We start from the raw sequence: 16278 nt of genomic DNA on the forward strand, positions 1-16278 counted from the left end.
GGTAAATTAGATAAAAAGGTAAAGATTTGTGCAATAAATAATAGATAGACGTATACACATAATGGTTAGTAGTTGGATAACGTTCGAATACGTTAGATTGAATAGACAATAGCAAAATAATAAAATAGCAAAATAGCAAAATAGCAAAATAAATGTAATAGCAAGATAAGGGTAAAATAAGGTTGTGCATTAAGATAAGCAGTAAAGAAAATAATTAGAAAACGAGTTCATCTTACGACATATGGTGTACAATCAAAGTTATACAACTTTCTCAAACAATTTAATAATGCTTTCTGTTCTACAAAATGTATGTTACTAATAATTCTTTACTGAAATTGTATCGTATCGCATCGCATCGTATCGCATCGCATCGCATCGTATCGTATCGTATCGTATCGTATCGTATCGTATCGTATTGTATAGTATTTCCTTATTACATCGAGGCTTGCGCATATTACAATCAATCATTTTTGAGTATGTACACGAGCACGCTGGATGTATTTTGTTTCTGCTTTAATTTATTCCTTGAAGCTAAATCAATCTTCGTATAATAAATTAAGAAGAATTCGTACAGTAAATTCATTCTTCTTATATTCTTTATCGAAATAATGAACTAAATTGAGAAAGACAAAGGAAAACGGTTGAGAGAATAGGGAGAAGAAGTAGAAGAACACGAGAAAATCACTGACTCGAGGCTGGCTGTTACAGAAAAAAGGAAACGGGATCGAATGAATGGGGCGTTAGCCTATAGCGGTATACGTGAGAATAGCGAACACAATCAGTAATGACGTTATTGATACAAATTTTAGCACCGACATACTTTCTTCTATATCTATCATGTCGCTTGTCATTTTTCAAAAATAATACAAGGTCGTTAACCTGAGTAAAGCATTGCGAAGATTTCAATTAGATGTCGCCGTTTGTTAAAAAGTTATTGTCACATTGAAAAGTTTATATTACAATTATTTGATATTTCGATACAGTAGGATCAATATACATATATACATATATACATTGATTATTATAATTGAATATAATAATATTATACTTTATCATATATATGATAACAGTGATGCAAATCGAATTTTAAGTTAATCAAGAATCAGCTTGTATTTCAATGTAAATAATGTGCGAAAAATGATGTACTTTCGTTTAAACATTTTTTAAATAATAAGTTTTTAACGAACGGCGACACTCGAACAAAAGCTTTGTAACACTGCTCGGGTTGATGACCTTGACGACATGTCAAAGAATCATGGACATGTTTTGCGAACATTTACCAATAATAATGATAAAAATTCGCTGCATTTATTTATATATCTATTATATATTTATATCTACCTAAGGTAGATAATTGCTTTACTAAGATTACAGGAATTACGGTTGTTTACGTACTACTGCCCATTTCGGAATTAGCCACGTTCGAGCATAGAATCATTGACAAATTTTCAAAGCCGATTTTCTCGAGAACGAAGCGTCACATAAGAAAACTTGTATTCTATATGTCCTTCTTATTTCTGCATAAAGAATCGCCTCGTGTTATTATCAATTATTATTAATCACGTTATTCGGCCGAATCCTCTGTCGTATATACATATATGTATGTATTTACATGTGACATGTGAAAATAAGAAAAATGTTAAAAATTTAAAATAAGAAAAATAAATTAGTCGTGGAATTTGTAACATGTGAATAAATGTCTAGCGAAATGAACTAGTAAATTGAAAGCAATCGTATTAATCGTATCGTTTGCATTTTCAATTGTTCAGATTAAATGTAAAATCATATAGGAAATCCAATAATAACGTCTATAAGTTGTCAAATGTTGCTCATCCACGATGTTTCACGCTGCGTATCTGAAATTTCATGGAAACGCGTATTGCTATCAGACATTCCGATTTTGCAATCGCCTCTTCCAAAGCCTGCAAATCACTTTCGAGGTCATCTCGCGGATTTGCAATGAACGAACGGTACGTATTTCCTAACCTAGAAAAATATTCTGTAAACACTCGGTCGATTAAAATTTCTTCCTTCGAAACTTCAAATTCTGGATACTAGATAGATGGGAAAAAAATAAAAATGTAATGGCAACTATTACGCGATACATGCGATAGAGATAGCCTAGCCTCGTTGTATGTATCTCGTGTTAACGTAACCTTTAAGCACCGACTTGAGAATATGGCAATGCAAGATAAAAGTAGAGTTACCGTTGGAAACATTACGAAAGTCATTTTCATTAAGAAGTTTCATACGATTCTTGTATCTATCTCTATATCTTAAAGTTTTAAGGTAACGAGTAGTTTCTCCGTTAATAGAATAGAAAATACAAGATACAGGTAAAATCTATCGACAGTGGCGGCGACGGGTCTGTCCACGACAGTGGCGGCGACGGGTCTGTCCACGACAGTGGTAATCGCAACTCGAGATTGCGCAAGTTCCTTCTCGATCTTATCACGACCGCAAACTATATACTGTACATGTGTATACATTACACGTGCAATACGTATACGAATACGCGTACGCATACACGGACTGTCATGACTATATGTACAAATACATATGATCTACATACGTATGCGCGTATGTATGCACGTACAAGTAAACGAACGAACTAAGTAAATGTTATAAAGACTATGTTAAAGAGAAATTGGCATTAACAGAGAATGTTTTTTAAAATTATAACGTAACGTAGGATTGGATAAAATTTGGTAGGTATTTTCGGCGAGTATCAAAAAGGAGTGAGCAAACATTTTGTTATAAAGAGATTAAATGTTAAAATGTAAAATTAAATGTTGAAATAATTATTAAGTGGTAAATGAATGGAATTTCGAAGAAAAATTAAATTGTCAAATATTTATTTTAGATTAAGTCAATGTTTATAAGCCATCTTGTACAATTAAGGTTATTAAGAATATGTTAAACTTTTAAAACAACTCGACTCTTATTGTGATACACAGCTTATCCATTATACATTCTAAACGCACCTATCAACGCACATTTAAATACAACTAATTCGTAAATAATGATTTCTGATATAACTTGTTTGGTTTTAAAAAGCAATAGAAATACAAAGAAAAATAAGAAACAAAGACATCTATATTCGTATTATCCAAATATAAAGAGTCAATATATTGAAATTATTATGGAAAAGTTGATATCTTTTGTTTGGCTGAAAAATAGTTGTTGACAATACCGATATTACATATTATCTAGTCTCTGCGCATGCATGCATACGTTTTAAAGTTAATTATTTGAATAATTTCCTTCTAGTTGGAAATCTAGTTGGAAGAAAAATTTGCAAATGCCGTTACCGTTTGGTCAACGTAATAAAACGTAATAAAACGTAATAAAAATGATTAAAGTTCGTTATTATAATATCGAAATGTACAGGTTGTTTTGCAAAATTTTCTTATTAAAACTGAATATTATTTACATATAGAATATATACATACTATATAATATCGAAACGAATATTTCTTAATTAATCTTGGTCCTGTTTGTTTAAACGGTATTCGATATTTTTGTGAAAACGACGTAATTCCAGATACAGCTAACTTGAACGATGAGAAAGCGTGAAATACTTTAGATTCAAATATATAGCACAGCTGATATTTCAGAGTATTTGTCTTTGTTTATTTTGCGATTTTATCAGAGGTAGAAGGAGTATTGAGGTAGAAGGAGACATCCAAATATATGTTTGCCCCGACGCACACAGGGATATGAAAACGGTAACGCGATATGACAATGTCGATATAGAATGCAGTTTATGCAGTGGGAATAGGTATGCGCGCATACGTGCAATGTGCGCATTACGAAGACAAATCCGTGTCGCGCGAATGGCTTTCGTCGGGTATACGTAGTCGCACACGACACGTACATGAAAAGAGAAAAAGAGAAAAATAGAGATAGGGAGAAGGAGCGTGTACTGGAAACTCCCTGGATCCTTGAGACGTGGATAGGCCTAGTGAGACTTATGAATATTGATGAACCTTTCCCGACGTACTTACTGGCCCGACCGCACCTCGATCATTTGTTGCTACTCGACGGCAATCTTCCTCTTTTCTTCCTCCTATTTGTTTTCACAAAGTAAGTTCTTCGAGCATGCCGCGTACTTATTGCTAGCTACACTTATTCCTCCGCTCATCTACTTTCTTATCCAATCGACTTACGACGATTGTAAACGTACCGCCCCGTGTATTATAAATATTGCCAACAGAGAAGCGTTAAATACGAACGTGCTTCGGTTGCACACGATGATCGTTAATACGAATCCCTTTTAAATCTGTTTGTTTCCCATTGCCAATTTGCTATTAGCATTTAAATGTTTTTGGTGAAAATAAATTAGCCTGAATGATTTTTTAAATTAATCAACCTAACCCCAAGGGGTTCTGGAGGACAATTCTTCGATCTCATCTATATGACGATGAACGATGCGTTTGGAAATATGCAGGATAATAAATCTGTATTTTTGATTCAGCAGATACGCGACTGTAAATGCAATTAGGCGGTGATGTGGACAAGTCGAGGGGAAAGTAACGCAGAAACGCAACATTCCTTTACGTTCCAGTAGAAACGTAAGATACGCGACGTTATAATTAGTTTTTATTTATTTTGGGGTTAGGTTGACAGGACTTGACAGGATTGGACAGGATTTGACAGCATTTGACAGCATTTGACAGCATTTGACAACATTTGACAGGATTTGCCAACATTTGACAGCATTTGACAACATTTGACAACATTTGACAGCATTTGACATCATTTCACAGCATTTGACAGCATTTGACAGCATTTGACAACATTTGACAGGATTTGCCAACATTTGACAACATTTGACAACATTTGACAGGATTTGCCAACATTTGACAGCATTTGACAACATTTGACAGCATTTAACAGCATTTGACAGCATTTGACAGCATTTGACAGCATTGGACAACATTTGACAGGATTTGCCAACATTTGACAGGATTTGCCAACATTTGACAGGATTTGCCAGCATTTGACAACATTTGACAACATTTGACAACATTTGACAGGATTTGCCAACATTTGACAGCATTTGACAACATTTGACAGCATTTGACAGCATTTGACAGCATTTGACAGCATTTGACAGCATTTTACAGCATCTGACTGCATTTGACAGCATTTGACAGCATTTGACAGCATTTGACAGCATTTGACAGCATTTGACAGCACCTGACAGTATTTGACAGCATTTGACAGGATTTTACAGGACGCGTGATATAACCTGGAAAAGAAAATTGCGAATCGAAATATTATGATTTACATTTACTTATTTCTATATGAAATAACTTTTTTGTCCAGTTGTAACTCGCGTCTTGCCACACCCTATATATATTTTATATATACATCGGATTTTCCTTTTAAATAAATCATACAACAATAGGGTAGAGGCTGCGAATGTTACGCTATCTGTATATAATGGGAATCATGGGAAGGCGATCTAACTAAGCTATTAGGCGCCGCTACCGATCGTTTTCTATCGGCATCGGCGGTGTGAATTTTGCCGAAGCGCGAAACCAATTGGACGCGATCTCGTTGAGCCAGGCGAAAACAAAATGCGGTACTGTACTTACACGAGACGACGGTAGCTGGCTATTGCAGCCGATGCCAAAGCGAACCGGTTTCCCGATGCTGCTGAAAAATGCTTCTCGACCGGCTATAATAATTTTAATTGACACTCAGACCAGACCGCTGAGTATCCTCGATCGGCATGCATGTACATATAACCTCGTATAGTGTCGTATCCAGCAAATGAAAAATGGGCATTGTTCGTATTTTTATGTAATCTTGGTCGTCTTATCTAGAACGTTTTTATGTTTTTCCACCGCTTTCGATCGCTCGCCGATCAACTGTCGTAGAATATATCGTAATACAAGATCGATCGCGAAAGCAACGTATTTGAAATTCACGTTGATTATAATTTTTCTTAAAATGATCTTTAGCTGTGAAAGATAAATCCTATCGAATATGTTACATTTTGGCTCGATCGCGGATAACAGTTTTATCTTTAGCGCTGTACAACGCCGATAATATATTAATTATAAAAATCTTGATTGTAGCAAGTATTTTGAAATTTGTTTGGTATTTCGATTTCGATTTCGATTTCGATTAATCGTCGTCCGTAAGTAAAAGGAGAAATCGGAGAATGCTGAGAATGGGTAAAATAAGAGAAAAGAGGAAAAAGAAGAAACGAGAAAACGAGAAAACGAGAAAACGAGAAAAAGGTATATGCGATTAAGGTTAGAAGGCGCGTTCATAAGCGCGCAGCCATGGAAAATATTCCTGTGAAGTTGTTACGTAGGAACGTATGCGCGTTCAACGAGATATTAAGCGTGTACGTATGTATATGCAGTTAGGCCTACTCGAGCTGACTGGCCCGGGTGAAAGGAAAACCCGCGCCTACCTTGCAAGTGAAGCACAGAGAGGGGGCAGAGAGATTCCACGTCGAATCTAGTACTTTTTGTACTTACGTGGAACGCGATTGCAAGGAAAGCTTCTATGAAATACCTTAGTATGCTCATTGTGTAACGTACAGTCTTTGTAAACGTGCAATTATCGCACGTTATCGTTCGGTAGAAGCAGCAAGACAATCGATCGTATGAAATTTTTCGACTCGCTCGCATGTTTCTCCTTGCTCGCAGCTTTAGCGTGTACTTTCTAAGTTGAGTAAAAGTGTTTCTTCTATCGTATTTAATTCTTCTATCGTATTCATTATTAAATAATTCGATTGTTAAAACGTCTGCTATAATTTTAAATATAAATGTTAGTTTCTCACTAAACTATCGACTCAAATATCGACTAGGCTATAAATTTATAAAATGTTGTTTCCTAGCAACCGAGTCTAGCGATTCTCTCGTAGTAAGTCTCTCGGTAACTTTACCATACAATCTGATAAAGTAACTTTAATTTAGATACGCCGATATTTTGTTATTTTGACGTAACAGAAAAATACGTAGGTGAATTAGAAAAAGGATTACATAGGATTACAAAGGATTGCATTGTGCGATACCGTTTGTACCGACATTTGCTTAAAGAAGCGTACGTTTCGAATACGTCAATTCTTTTTACTTTGACATGGCAGAAAAAAATATGTGAAAAAAGTTATATGCGTTCTGTGTACGTAATTTTTGTATTAATTTTTTTATTCATTTTTGTATTCATTTTTGTTCACGGGACGAACGCATTCGTTCGTTTTATATAAATTTGAGTTTGACAGTTTGTCTGATTTATGCACTTCGTAACTCGTTGCGCACGTATATCCTTCTTTGATGTCCGTTTAGAGAGGGAGATATTACGTCGCCGATACGCATTTCCGCGAAACATGGCGTTTTTTTTGGTAATTAAAATTTGTCTCTTGGACCCAACCAATTAATCCGATAGTTTTTAACGATTATAAGAGAATCAATGTTAATAATAAGTTGCATTTGTTGCAAATGTTAATAATAAGTAACGTAGCATTTACGAAAGAAGACGCGTTTCAGTCGCTCGAACGTAAATTAACTTTTGTTCGCGCCAGCGTCGATTAAGAGAAGAGGTACGGGAGGAGGTTGTAACCCTTCTTTCTTTACCTTTTGTTTAAATTTACCCTTTAAAAAGATACATTTGAGGGAAAACTAAACTAAACATTTTTGTTTATATTTCAAAGACCATTTAAAGAATGTTTCTACGAAGGAGGCCTGCGGAAGCTTTAGTCCGACACTGTCTTTGCGTCATTCTGTATGTTATGAAAATCATTCTGCAGCGTAACGTTAAAACGACGCGAAACGTTAACGATAATCTCTAACGAAAAGTCTGGACGTGGAACGAACGGTGGATGTGCTCAACGATAACGTCTTACTTGGCCCGCGTATTATCAGCATTGACAAGACTAATGTAATAGGAAAACAAACGTGGCTCGTCGTACTTGCTTCTTTCATGGTCATTCTGAATCTTAATCGGGGCCTACGGTATATACATATGTACGACCCGCTCGAAATAGAGCCGGCGTCGTGTACTCTTAAGGTCATCGATCCCTCTTCCGCGTCACCTGCCATCCTCGTATCTTTTATCTAGGCATGAACCTAACATCGATCGATAAGCAAATCGAAAATACCGTAATTATGCGATTTCCTAACTTTTCCCAATTTCCACTTTTTATATTTTCAAATTCGATTTTATGGCGAACGAAGCGTTGTATGAAAAGAAATTCTCTTTTGTATTATCGATTTATTCCCTTTTATTATCGTTTCTATTCGTTCATCGCGAATCATACAGACCCTTGTCGATCGTGCGACATACGATTACATAATCGTGCCGATTAGGGGCAAAATTTTGTTTGCCCTGTAATCGAAAATCGATTCTCGGATATAAAAACACCGATGAATTTTTCAAATTAGCGACAGAAAGTATAGCCAGAAGCTTACTTTTTTTCCAAAGCTTTATTCTATTACCAAATGGACAAGTGAATCGGCAGAGTTCGAGAAACTAACGTACTTTTTAATACACGTTTATAATTCGCATAAAGAGAACGGAGTAGGTACCTGTGGAATACTGATAATCGATACACTCGATCGATAACGAATCTTTGTATATTTACAACCGTAGATGAAATATGAACGTCGTAATTACGCTATAGGACGATTCAGCAACGTTATTCGTTCCACTTGAACGTATTAAAGTTACTTTTTTTTACTAAAGCTTTTACTATCGTTTACTTACTATCGTCCAGTTATAAATAACGTTAAATTCAAAATTCAAGGATTTTATGGTATATCGAAGTATATAGTTATATATAAAAATAATAATAACAAGTATACAAAAATAATTTTATTTCCTTTTGTTAATTATCATATAGGAAAATTTGCATCGTTTGTATGTCTATACACTGTACACTGTACACTGTACACATAAAATACATGTACATATACGGATGGTTTTTGAAGAATGCGTAACTATACGAAACATTTTTCAAGGATCATTTTTCCAGTAGAATGGTAAATTGTGCGATACTGTGCAACGTAACGATAACTTGTATCAAGGATTTATAAATAATTGCGTACGGAAAATCAATCTGCAAGTGAAATAGTAGTACTGTTAATAATATTATACCGCTTTTACCGTATAAAATATTCGATTAGAACGAGGCGGCTGGCTAAGGACGCGATCATGCCGCTCTCTGAGCGGCGGACGCTGAGCGGCGAACGCTAAGCGGCAAAATTGGCATGTGAAACGGTGGCGTTGACTGTATCGTCGCTCCTTCTGCTGCTTACCGTTTACCTCTCTGTATGATCACGGTGTTGGCGGTTCTGCAGTTGGCATCTTTTTCCGCCAAACGTTCGTAAGGCCGAATTTTCATAACCGTCCATTTCCGTGAACAGCGATCCTCGTTTACGGCTTTAGCGACCCAAAATACCCCCGAAAAGACACATCCGAATGAAAAATTGTCCATTCCGTGAGAGAATAATAATTCTTCGTCGCCAAATTAAAACATGTACGCAGATAATCGGACTAAGGTAAAAAAACGACGTGTTTTAACCACTTGACTAATTAACTGCCATTCTTATATCTTGATATATATATATCGATATTTACGAATCGAAACTATACGATATCCGATACCATATCGATAATATGCGTAATACGTATGATATATCTGATAAAATATATACCCGTTCTCGTTGGTTCGTTGCGTTTTATTATACAAAGTCTTCGCTATATTCTTCTATATCGCTATATTCGCTTCGCTAATAAAAGAAAAATTTATATTAGAAGAAAAATATATGAACATTGTATGTAGAGTGTTGGGACAAAGAACAAGTTTCGAAGTCTGCGGATAGAAGCGAAACGGAGAACTTGGAAAATAGGCTGGAAAATAGAGAGAGAGAGAGAGAGAGAGAGAGAGAGAGAGAGAGAGTGACAGGAACGAGAACGTTTTCTCAAGTTCTCGATAAAGGTAAAACGTTATGAGACTGCGTTCGTCCAAATATACGAAAAAAAGTGCAATCCTGGTGCATCGTGGTGGATGGCGTGGTTAAAGTAGGGAGAAAAGACCTTGAGTCGCGTCACGTGACCACGAAGCTGCATGGGAGTTGGGTAGGGCGGTTGCAGAGGGCCTTGACCTTACCGTCGGCGTCGCAGCCATAGTTGTAACTACCATCGTCGTGGCCTTTGCGAACATCCGAGAAGAGGCCGATATAGCCGCGTGACGCTTCATTTTCCTACGGTTTAATTCTTCCCGTTCTCCCGCTCGTTGGTTACACCAAAATTTCCACTCTTCCACGATATCCTACCGACTAGTAGTTACCGCTGTACGAAGCAATGTCGTCCGTTCGTCGAACAGATGTTTTTAAAAACTTTACGAGTCACAAGTTAGTAGTATGAAAAATATATACAAGATCGTATACTTGAGATTTCAAGTGTATAATCTAACTTTACGTAACGTAACGTAACGTAACGAAAATAGAATTAAATTTTATGCGAACAAAATTATGTATAAAATTGGTAATTTATATAGAAATAAAATGAAATTTTCCCCCGAGTCGCATAGCTTTATGCGAAATTCAACGCGCGAGCGAAAATTTATTAATTAATTAATAAAAAGCATAGAAAATTAGCTAGAAAATTAGCTAGAAAATTAAATAGAAAAATAGTCGGTCGTAGTATGTTTTACAATGTTTCTTGTCGCTTTCTCGCTTTCTCGCTTCATTTAGCGAATAGTTCTTACGGTATATGATGCATATTACGTTACGAAGGAAAGAAAAGACTTGTATCATGAGTATTTCTGGAATATGTTCAAGGACTGAACGGTAATTGCAAAAGAAATAAGGTAATACGAAATTTATCGGTAATATGAAATTTAGCATATACGCGTAGTTAGGAAAGTTATTTTCTTTTTATCGTACGATTCGGTCCGTCCTATCCGCCACAGTCCGAAAACTATATTTTCTGAAACTGTATTTAAAGATAATATCTTCCGTAGAAAATGACAAAACCGAAACAATGTTTTTTTCTCCTTTCGTATCTGATTAATAAATAATCTCGTATAAAGATATATTATACGTTTTTGTGTGTGTGTGTGCGTGTGTGTGTTTGAACGATATCGCAAATTTCTTCGCATCTTGGATAAATATTTGGTCACTGTGATTTACAATACTCGATTTACAAAGTAACCATGGTAGTTTTTAGTAGGTATTAAGATTAAGCGATTTGGAACGAATTAACGACGAATTGGAGGTAACGTTTAAGCGATAGCGTTTTTCACGAGAAATCAGCGTATTATAAATTTGCGTCTGTTGAAAGACGTAGCAACGTGTTGCCTGGACATACGTAATTAACGGTATTGACGCATCCAGAGTATCACGCGCATCCACGTTCTGTAACGGACAAAGAACGGAATTTCGTATAATAATTTTTGTTTTCCCTTGCTCGGTGCATTATATCGTGTTGCATGATCGCCGAGTTACAAACAAAAGATACGAGTACGAAGCGCGTTTATGTTTCCGCGCGAAGGTCGATCGATGGTTCTGCGGGACCGGAAGTGAACGGGATGAATAATGTACGCGCTCACAAACTCTAAGTCGGACTCTTTGTTAATAAAACGCCTAATATTCACTGGCCGTAAGGCGTTACTCTTTTCGTCGATGAGATCGCAAGAAAGAATGAGTTTCCGTCCCGATGATGCCACAGAGGAAAACCATAATGGGGTGTGTCTAAGGACATGAGGATTCGTCGAGGATAACCTTCGTTTATCAAGTAAGGGAAATTGGCGTTGCTGATAATTGGTCAATCTCCATATCGGTGGTTAGAAAAAAATGCTAGCCGCTCTCGAAGGAAAGTTGCTAGTGGGAGACGCCGCTCGTTGAAAAATATGTCTCCCCTATCTTCCCGTAGTTGGGACAAAGACTGTTTGTCTGTTTGAAGGACTTTAGTTAACTATACCTTAAGATTTATAACGGGCCCTCGAGCTAGCCGAACATGTACTGCGGAGACGCATCGACATCTGGCAATCATCTTACTCGAAGAATAGGGTCTGCGTGTGACGAGCCACGGGACAGAAACCGTTGGAATGTTTACCGTCGCGTGTCGCCACGAATATTTCTTTTAAGGAGAGCTATAGAATTACTCCATACCTTTGTTAGGCAAAGCGTTCATCCCGTGACCGCGGCTACGTTCGGCAACTGACTGTCGCCTCGAGCCCAAGCTCACTATCACCAATCTCGAACAATTACAATCGGATTGAATAACTACAATTGTTCAGTTACAGCTATAGTAGACTCTAGGTTACAATGTTGCGGGATTATCCAAAATTCCAAAGGCTCCGGTGTTCTTTCATCTCCGACATATTTATGTGACACAGGTATATTCGTGTCGATACTTGTCTATTTCTACCGAATATTAATATACATATTTATAAGTACCACGAGTATATTCTCAAATGTACATGTTTCAACTAACTATTAAAAAACTAATTATTATAATCGCGATGTGCGAGAAGACCTATCCTGAACTAATAAATAAAGATTTGAGAAAAATGTTACTACTCACGAGTTTAAAAAATATCCGCGGTCATTATGCTCGCAAAAAGTTCTACGTAATACAACCCCACGCCGATTCGCATCTTTCCATCCTATCACACGATTGAGTGACCGGAGGAACAGAAATGCATGCGACTCACCGTTAGGAGGAACAGAGGAACAGAAGCGTTACGCCATCGAACTGCCGTGCTATCCCAGCAGAACAAAACACGATGAATGACTGCTGATTATTTGGAAAGCTGGAGATAATGAAAAATGCAAGTTTATTGAATTTGTAACTTTGCTAATAATAAAGATTGAAATGCTAATAAACTTCGATAGGTACAAAAACTGAAACTCTGATATGAAAGTTTAAAATCTAGAATAATTTCTGAAATATGTTAGTTATTTGTTTTACACTTCGATATTAAGGCTTTAACTAACACTATTTTTATTTTAATAGAAGAATAACCCGAGAAGATCCTAACCTCCCAAGTTTTTAATCAAATTGTATTCCTTAATTAATAGCGTTCAAAGCAAAATATACAAAGTATACAAAATATACAAAATATACAAAATATACAAAATACACAAAATATACAAAATATACAGAATAGACATAATTAAAGTACGATATGTAAAGATACTTACGTTCTTGGCTTCTGAGCCACTGTTAGAACATTCCCAAAGAAGACGGAAAAGTTGAAGCTGTGATATGTCTACAACAAAACATAAGATATCGTTTATATCGTTAATACATAATGTTACGTCCGGTGACTCTGTACACAAACCAGGCCCCAATCCGCGGGCAACATGACAGCCAGTTGTCTACGCATCGTTACTGCGTACCCTCAATAGTCTTCAGGACCCACCATAAATCTTGGCATTTTCATAGTTCTTTTATTTCAAGTGTTCCTTAAATTTATTGTCTACTACGGAATGATACGGGAAAGTTGGTTTTTCTCACGTTCGGTGTCTCCGGCTAGCAACTTTCTCTCCGGGGCGGTTAGAACATTTCCTTGCCCACCAACCTTTTTCTCATCCAATCAGAAGCAATGACTATTGCCCTCACTTTCCTAGTCAAAACTGTCATCTACAAATCCGATGGTCCCGTGCGCTAGACACACCCATCGCTAGCCTTCCTCCGCCATAGTGTCACGACCGGCATACTTCAAATCCGACGGACTGACGATAGAGATAGAGATAAAGATGTGGCGGCACTCGGCAACAATGTATATCGCTGAAGTGCCTAATGAACCATCAACATCCCAACGGTCCTTCCACCGAAGGTTCTAGAAGAAAGAGCACGTGGCAACGATCGCGGACGCCTAGCAAATGCATGGACGGTAGGGATGTTGAGGGATGACAAAAGAAAGTAATCGAATCCGATTGAAAGTAAAATCGTAAGAGTCAGTCTTAGAAAGTCACGCCTAGAGTTCGGAAGTAGATTGTAAAGTGTATTGATGTTAGAAAAAAAATAAAGTTTTCTTTTTTTTATTTTTTACCTCAAATTCCTTTTTTATTTTGTTATTTTACGTGACAATAGCATCGTCACCGAACTTTACTGATTTTCCATCTTTAGAACAGTCGACATCTCTTGACCGGGTTTCCACCCTTAGATCAGTCACCTACTTCACTTATCTATACGCACCAGCTCAACTATCTTCTCTACAAAATTGTTGGAATAAAGTGCGAATTGTAAACCGTTATCTCAGTGTAATACTTCATATAACCACCTCTATTGTCCTAACCGAAATAGGGAATCGATCATTTCATTTGCGAGAATCATACCACGAATGTTCGTTATTGGAACACGAAACATAGTTAACACACAACGGTCGCGTGTTATAAATATCCGAAAATATTTCCAAGAATTCAAAAGTTCACAACTAAAAGAATGCTTAAAGAATGCTAGAGAAACGCGCGCGAAGTCTTGCTTTGAAGTATTTCAGTCTATTTGCGCGCCACCTCTATGAAAAAGACACAAGTTACAAAGTTGCAATATATGACGGAAACTATAGCAAATTCACGTAATATAGAAAAATAATTTGAATTCGATATACCAATACCTAGTGTGTTACAATACCTATCGATATAGTTAAAGCTATTATTGTTAAGATTTCTATGTTTCAAACTGTCTACACGAAGCTATCGTTAAATTATCAAGGATTCTACATTATGAATTACATTGAAACAATAAAATAATTTGTTACAAGTTCGTTTGAAATAAGAGAATGATTTCATATATTTGAATGAAAAAAAGTGATTTGTTTAATCGTATTTACTTTCATTTTAATATTCCAAATAATTACGAAACGATCTATTATGAAATATGTATCAAGTATATTTTAAAGTAGACATAAATTGTATATCAAATGTTACCCATGCTCGAATAAAAAGGCAATAGAACCGTTCATACACAGCTGTCTTAGTTAAAATAAATTAAACGTTACCAGATTTCCATGAAAATTCATCAGACTGATCGTTGATCGTCGTTGCGTCCATATATTAATATTCCTGTTACTTCTATATTATCCCTGCCATCGATCGATAACCTGCACAAAAACAAACTAGAAATGTATAAAATAATTACATGAAAATACGATCAAACGATCAATAACGATTTTATTACGAAAGCTTACGATACAAGCTACCAGTAACAGTATCATTTTGTAAATAGACGATTAAAGAGAGATACAAACAAAAAATTTCAGAAAACCACCTAATTTCATTATCTGAATGTTCGACAAATCGTTAAATAAACGTGGATTGATTAAACGATATTAATAACGAGATATAAACGATAGTAAAAAATATAGTAATGACAGTAATGAAGAAGTGACGCCGCTAATAGGTTAGAATAGGTTACAAACCTGACGCAACGTGATCCATGTTATCGATAGAAAAGAAGACGACTGAATGGACTCGTCGCACCTTAGTTTCGCTGAGCAGCTTCCAAAGTGGCGTGGTGGGAAGGATGACGGAGATACAAGCAGATACGGAAAGTCAAACGATCTACACAAAACGATCTTACACGAATCTTTCCAAATTTCAAACAAAGGATACATCGCGCAATATCTATATCTCACACAATGATTACATCGATCTTTATAAACATCGTACGATAATTCGTAGCCCCACTGGTTTGCATTCGGCATCAAAGACACATTTGTCTAACCTGGGACGAGAGAAAGAAAATGAAGCTACTGACGCTGTATGTGCCCCTAAAAGTAGGCAGAAGCCAAAGAGAATCTGCAATCAATCGGAAAATCAAATAAAAATCACGGCACGAACGAACGAGTTTGCGATCTTTCGGAAAAATCAATGGACGCGTGTTTCGGCAGAAAAAGAGAATAGAATTTTAATTTTCCTTGCAAGATGGATAAGTATCATTGTACACGATGAGCTCACAATGCTCTTAACATAGACTAATCTATCTTACGAATAATTAAGGCTAAAACGCACGCATTCCACGGTGTCTCACGGCGTATGTATTGAAATTTATCAATTAGAATAGGTACAGCATGTGGTTCCAAATAATTATACATGAACATTGAACTTATCGTCGAAGAAACGAAACCATGCGACTTACCAATGGTAGCACGCATCAATGGATGATGAAAACTGGTTGGCTTTGATCTAAATTGCACTTGCTCCCTTGATTCCATGAATACATTCTATGAATAAATTGATATAAATGAATAGAGTAATTATCATAAATTATTAGTTTAACTGTAGGTAAGGAATTAATTAGGAG

General features: G+C 36.3%; 1 protein-coding gene across 7 annotated transcripts in view; it reads right to left on the minus strand.

The window, feature by feature from the left end:
* Window positions 1–5164: 5164 nt before the first annotated feature.
* Window positions 5165–16278, minus strand: part of LOC143302388 (uncharacterized) — a 32660-nt gene continuing 21546 nt past the window's right edge. Inside the window, exons 2-9 of one of the 7 annotated variants that reach the window (XM_076626430.1) lie at window positions 16114–16198; window positions 15622–15773; window positions 15395–15536; window positions 14975–15076; window positions 13313–13706; window positions 13173–13240; window positions 12683–12781; window positions 5165–5254 (exon numbers count right to left, since the gene is read on the minus strand). In XM_076626430.1, coding sequence (XP_076482545.1) covers window positions 12685–12781; window positions 13173–13240; window positions 13313–13357 — 210 coding nt within the window. In that variant the 5' untranslated portion in view covers window positions 13358–13706; window positions 14975–15076; window positions 15395–15536; window positions 15622–15773; window positions 16114–16198 and the 3' untranslated portion in view covers window positions 5165–5254; window positions 12683–12684. Of the gene's footprint in view, window positions 5255–12682; window positions 12782–13172; window positions 13814–14026; window positions 14321–14974; window positions 15077–15394; window positions 15537–15621; window positions 15774–16113; window positions 16199–16278 lie in introns of those variants that run through there. The other 6 variants (XM_076626431.1, XR_013060783.1, XM_076626429.1 and 3 more) reach the window with 6 other exon arrangements.

This window comes from Bombus vancouverensis, unplaced genomic scaffold, assembly GCF_051014615.1.
Source record: "Bombus vancouverensis nearcticus unplaced genomic scaffold, iyBomVanc1_principal scaffold0022, whole genome shotgun sequence".
NCBI lineage: Eukaryota > Metazoa > Arthropoda > Insecta > Hymenoptera > Apidae > Bombus > Bombus vancouverensis.